General features: G+C 47.3%; 1 protein-coding gene across 7 annotated transcripts in view; it reads right to left on the bottom strand.

The window, feature by feature from the left end:
- Positions 1 to 6,257, bottom strand: part of LOC122253907 (uncharacterized) — a 203,310-nt gene extending 197,053 nt beyond the window's left edge. For 2 of the 7 annotated variants that reach the window (XM_086534653.1, XM_086534654.1), the window contains exon 1: positions 6,059 to 6,256. In XM_086534653.1, the coding sequence (XP_086390779.1) occupies positions 6,059 to 6,094 (36 nt within the window). In that variant the 5' untranslated portion in view covers positions 6,095 to 6,256. Of the gene's footprint in view, positions 1 to 6,058 lie in introns of all 7 variants that reach the window. The other 5 variants (XM_086534651.1, XM_086534652.1, XM_086534655.1 and 2 more) reach the window with 4 other exon arrangements.
- Positions 6,258 to 6,520: the final 263 nt, after the last annotated feature.

Raw genomic sequence — 6,520 nt, 5'->3', positions numbered from 1 at the left:
TAACCTCATAAATATTTGCACTGATCAACCTATCGCCTATCGCCTAGTGATGGGAGACTGACAGGCGGTGATCGCTCGCTCCCTCCCTCGGCGCTGTCACTATATTTTCACTTTTACGAAGTCTAAACGCCAGCCAATGGATTTCGTTTTTTTTAGGTATTCGTTTCGCATAATTTTGATGCCTTAGTGCCACGGTGAGATTCCCTAGCTACACCTTTTTTTTCTTTTACTTTCGTTCTAACACTAAGAATAATAATCATAATCATAATAATAATAATAATAATCATAATAATAATAATAATAATAATCATAATAATAATAATAAAAATAATACAAAATGATAATAAAAATAATAATAAAATTAATAATCATAATCATAATCATAATAATAATAATAATAATAATAATAGTAATAACAATAGTAATGATAAAATAATAAAAATGATAATCACAATAATAATAATAACAATAATAATAATGATAATAATAATAATAATAATAATCGAATCGAGGTACTTGCCGGAATCGAATGAATAATTCACACCTTCAACAAACATCACCAAGAGATGCCAGAGTTAAAAAAAAAAGAAAAAAAAACCCTCAACACACTATTAAGAAATATACCCGCCTTCAAGTTACGTCACTCATATATGTCACTCTGTTAGCGTGACAGCTGACAGCTCTTCTCCTCAGCTTAAAAGAGATTTCCGATGACCATACAAATGACGGCGAGTTCCTTAAGTTGCAAATCAAATGACTTGCTAAGACTTCATTGCAAGATCCATTAGTACGACATTTAGCCTTGGAATGCGTGCGACACAAAAGCGAAAAGAAACAAAAGGAATTTGTTTTTTTTTCTCACGAACTTTTTATTCAGCGAATCTCTCGTACCGACTATTTTCACTCGCGATTCTACGAACAAACTTAACATGCGATCGTTTTTTGTTGTTGTTTTTCTTGTTGTTTTTACAAATACAGTAGCCTCAATACATATGATCTCGTTCAACCAAACATACGTATCTGTTTGTTCAATAAAATAGCAGTTACTGGAAGAATAACAAAATCCACTATTTCCCAATCATGTAAAATACGTATCACAGATTCTGTCATTTTGTCTGTCTGTCTGTCTGTCTGTCTGTCTGTCTGTCTGTCTTTGTTGTCATAATTACCCTTGATCGATGTACCACGTGCTCGCATACCGACACTTTCAGAGAGAGAGAGAGAGAGAGAGAGAGAGAGAGAGAGAGAGAGAGAGAGAGAGAGAGAGAGAGAGAGAGAGAGAGAGAGAGAGAGAGAGAGAGAGAGAGGAAGAGGGAGAGGGAGAAACAGATAGATAGGTAGATAGATAGATAGATAGAGGGAAAGAGAAAGAGAGAGAGGGGAAAAGGCGAGAAAGGGGAATCTCACAGAACCAACTACTCGCAATTAATCGCCACCGCTAACAACACGGATTTACGAGTCCCGTCCGCGGCCCTATCAACCCTTTCCCCCTCCCCTCCCCCCTCCCGTCCCTACCTATCACCTCCCCTTCTTTTCTTCTAAGACCTCTACGAACTAATTCATTCTCCCTTCCCCCTTTCATTTCTATTCCTCCCTTCCCTCTCCTTCCTCTCCCTTTTCTCCCCACCCCCTTCTTCCCCCTTCTCCCTCCCCTTCCTTCTTTTCCTCTTCCTCCCCCCCTCCTTCCCCATCCTTCCCCCTCTCCCCCATCCTCCCCCCACCCCCTCCCTACCCCACCCACCTCTACTCAACACCGACACTGCATTAATATCAAACCCCCTTAAACGCCCGCCCGCCCACGCCGCCCTGGACAATGGAACCGCCCGTCGGAGTACACAACGCCCCCCCACCCCACCCCCCGTCAAAACAGAACGCCCGAGAGAACCTCTGAGAACTCCTTTGTCATCTCTAACACAAGGGGGGAGGGAGGGAGACGAGAGGTGGGGAGGGGGAGAGGAGGGAGAAGGGGGTGGGGGTGAGGAGTACTATATGGTCAAGATTCGGTAGGGGAGGGGATGGGAGGGAGGTATGGAGGAAAATGGAGGGAAGGGTTGGGATGGGATGGAGGGGAGGGAGTGGGATGGAGGGGAGGGGTGGGATGGAGGGAAAGGGGGAGTGGGATGGAGGGAAAGGGGGAGTGGGATGGAGGGAAAGGGGGAGTGGGATGGAGGGAAAGGGGGAGTGGGATGGAGGGAAAGAGAGGGAGTGGGATGGAGGGGGGGAGGGGGTGGGGGGGGGGGGGGAGGGGGGGAGGGGGGGGGGGGGGGGGGGGGGTGTACGTCGGGGGGGGGGGGGGGGGGGGGTGGGAAGGGGGGGTGGGTGGGGGTGGGGGGGGTAATTGGGGGGGGGGGGGGGGGAGGTTGGGGCGGGGGGGGGGCGGGGGGGCGGGGGGGGGGGGGGGGGGGGGGGGGAGGGTGGTGGGGGGAGGTGGGGGAGGGGGGGGGGGGGTGGGAGGGGGGGGGGTGGAGGGGAGGTGGGTGGGGGTGGGGTGGACGCTGGCGGGAGGAAGGGGGTGGGGGGTGGGGTGGGAGGAGGCGGTGGAGTGCGGGGGGGGGGGGGGTGTGGAGGGGTGTGGAGGGGGGGGGTGGGAGGAGGGGGGGGGGGGGGGGGGGGGGGGGGGGGAGGGGGGTGTGGGGGGGCGGCGGGTAGATGGTGGGGGAGGGTGGGAGGAGTGGGGTGGGGGGGGACGTGGGGTGGGGGGTGTGGCGGCTGATGGGGGTGGGATGAGTGGGGGGGGGTGGGGTGAAGAGGGGGGTGAAGGGGGGAGGGGGAGATGAGGGGAGGGGGGGATGGGTGGGCGGGGGGGTGGGGGGGTGGTGGTCGAACGTGGAGAGCGGGTCGCGAGCGCCAAGATACAGTTCTGGATGGGAGTTTAAAGTGCATTCGGGAAGACGGGGAGCGGGTGCGGCCTGTGGGTCGGGAGAGCTTCGGAGGAGGAGGGCGTGATGGTGGGGTGGTGTTGATTGAGATGGGGGGGCTAGGGGGAAGCAGTAATGAAGGCGCGGGGGGTGTGGGGGTTGAGGAGTGGTAACGTGTGGGGAGGGGGGTGGAGGGGATCGGTGATGGGGTGGGGGGGTAGTGTTTGCTGTTTGGGGGGGAGAGTAGGTGGGGTGGGGGGGGGGGGGGGGAGTGGGGTGGGGGGGCGGGGGGGGGGAGCGAGGTGAGGAGGTCGGGGGTGGGGGCGCTGGGGTCCGAGGGGGCTGGGTGGGGGGATGGGGGGTGGGGGGAGGGGGGTGGGAGGGAAGGAGGGGGGGGAGGGAGGGTGGGGGGGGGCGCGGGGGGGGGGGGGGGGGGGGGGAGGGGTGGGAGGGGAGGGGGAGGGGGGGGGGGGTGGGGGTTGGGGAAGGTATAGGGGGGGGCTGGGGGGGGGGGGGGGTGCGTTGGGGTGGAGGGTGATGGGCGTGAGGGGGGGGGGGGGGGGCGTGAGGGGGGGGGGGGCGTGGTGGGGGGGGGGGGGTGGTGTGGGGGTAGGGGGGTGTGCGGGGGAGAGTTGAGGAGGTAGGGTGAAGGGGAATGGGGGGGGGGAGGGAGTGGGGTTTGGGGGGAGGGGGGGGAGGAGGGGAGGGGGGGGGATGGGGGGAGGGAGGGGAGGAGGGGGGGGGGAGGAGGGGAGGGAATGGGGGAGGGGAGGGGGGGAGGAGGGGGGGGGTGGGTGGGGGGGGAGGGATGGGGGGGAGGGGGGGAGTGGGGGGGGAGGGGGAAAGGGGGGGATGGGGGGGAGGGAGGGGATGGGGGGGAGGGAGGGGATGGAAAGGGGGGGGAGGGGAGGAGGGGGGGAGTGGGGGGGAGGGGGGGGGACAATAATAAAAGTGTTAATAATATTAATAATAATAGCAATGCTAATAACATTAATATAACAATGCCAGCAACAACAATATTGAAACAACAACGTATATTGACATCTAAAAATCATCATAAAAATATTCAGCAAGCTGATAACCTAATAATTAAAATCTCATAAATAATCTTTGAATATCATAGCCATTGGCCATCAGAGAAAAGAAGCCTAAAATTTAATTCTATTGAGATTGGTCTACATATCCTTATTCTTCATATCAATATCTCTAGACGTAATTATTGCACTAATGCAATTTTACTTTGCAAGAACAGTAAAAGAATTATAGATACACTATTGATAATGATGATAATTATCAAAATGTTAGTAACAATGATTATACTAATAATGATAATAGAACTACTAATAATGGTGATGATAACAACAATAACCATAATGATGACTTTATGATAAGGATCATAATAATAATTATGATAATAATAACAATAATAACAATGATAATAATAATAATAATAATAATAATAATAATAATAATAATAATAACAGTAATTCATAATAAAGACAATAATAATAACGATATTTCTAAGTAAATAAGCAACACTGAAACCATTAATAATACTAATTGAATCAAAAGCACCAATAATCATGTAACTATCAGAACTGCCTGTTCAATATCAAAGCTATTTTGGTTATAAACATGTTAATTCAACAATCATGGTTATTTTCGTTGTAAATATTAGTATTGTAATTATTTCCATAAAGGTATTTTATTTTCAGTGTGATTATCGTCATTGTCATCATCATTGCTAATGTTATCTTTTGCATTATATTAATTGTTATTATGTAGTCATCATTATCATTATCATTATTGATACCATTATAATTCTTATCACCTTTATCATTACCATCTTCATCATCATTAATACCAGTGTTGCTGTTATCATTATTATCAGCATCATCATCATCATTATATAATTTCAATAATTTGAATTGATAAAAGATGAAGTTAACAAGACTATGAAGATAACTTTGATAAGGACAAGTCAAAATTATATTCATTATCAACCTTCTCACCCACGTTAATGCCTCATTAAGCATTGGATTTATAATGGAAGTATTTTACTCAACATCAATCAATAATCTATATTTAGAAATGTTAAAAATTGCCATAAGGTGTTGTTCTGTGTCTTTGTAATTTGTAACTTATTATCATTGTTATGAATCATATTGTGGGTTATTGATGGTGATGATGGTAATGGTGGTGATGATGAAAACAAGAATAGTAATACAAATAAAATGATGAACAAGCACATGTGCAAATCTAATATATCAATTTACTTTAATATTTCTGATGATCAATCTTTCACATTTTCGTAAACCTTATTTCTAATATTTCAAAGTTCATTACATTCTACTTCTATTTAATTTTCCCATATCTATATCTCCCCCACTTTCTATCTACCGAAAAAACACACAAACTGCCACGCCCGTTTATTACATGGCACAGAACTGCAATTTCAATATGCTCAACATATTGAAAATTCATATGACAATTTTCAGATCTAGATGAATAATCTGAACCACCTTTATAATTCTCCATTTGCATTGGTGTATTATCTAATTTGTTGCAACTTGAATTCAACAATCATATATTTGCGGTATCGTAATCGATGATATTCAATTTGATATCAAATTATATAACATCAATCAAAATCGTTTTCTTAATCTTTATTCTACCACTAAGTCTCTGTTCTCATTGCAATTCGAATTCTATCACTGCAACCATACATGTCAACAAACTGACATATCGGGCAAGAGCTTAATATACTACAAGATTTCACTTAATTAATAACCGATCTACCAAAACACAACATGGAAGAACACATCCACTGAACACCATTTCCCCAACAAGCCAACAAGAGTAAATCGCTCGTTTTGACTTGCCTGAAAGATAAACAGTGAAATCCCAAGGCTTAAAAATTGCAATCGGAAAAACATATCGATGTCCGAAAATCCCATCTATTTGATCTCCCAAATTCCCAGGCAACACATCTCGTCCCTACAGCCTCCAGGAGAGAGCCGAAGGGTTGAACCCACGTGGGGGCCTCCGGAGGAATGCCTACCATTTCGCAACCAAAACAAACGCTTCTTCTTCTTCTTCTTCTTCTCCAAAAGAAAAAAAAAAAGGGCCAAAGAAAACCTCTCGAGTTCTCAGAAACACAGAAACCCAAAAAACGAAAAAAAAAACCACTTAGGACTTACCATACGGCCGTCCTCCTCAAGCTCCGGGTGCTCCATCTGGTACACAGGGACGGGGTCTCGATTTTTCACCCGAATTTTGACGGATTTCAGGGTACCACACGTAAACTCAAAAGTTAAGGGAAGGACACACACTGACCCACTCGGACCACGGTATACAACTGACGAGATGGAGAGCGCCAGCCCCGACCCGCGAGCGCTGCCAGACGTCACCAAACAAAACCTCGATATCGCTCACGGAATCTTGCCTTTCGCTTGATATCTCGCCTTGTTTCAGATTAATTCCCTCTCTTCCGCGTTGATGACGGTTCTTTACGATGTCTTTTATCAAATGTTCGTGTTAGATTTCGTAATTAATAGACGTAGTTAGAGACATATGACAATATAAAGGGAGGTAGAGCACGGGGCAATGAGAGCTTGACAGCCAATGAGTGCACGAGTTTAGCTGGATGACTGAGAATGAAG

Source organism: Penaeus japonicus, unplaced genomic scaffold, assembly GCF_977035675.1.
Source record: "Penaeus japonicus unplaced genomic scaffold, GWHDUDI00000001_assembly GWHDUDI00000041, whole genome shotgun sequence".
Taxonomy (NCBI): domain Eukaryota; kingdom Metazoa; phylum Arthropoda; class Malacostraca; order Decapoda; family Penaeidae; genus Penaeus; species Penaeus japonicus.
This window is presented reverse-complemented; position numbering and strand designations above follow the sequence as displayed.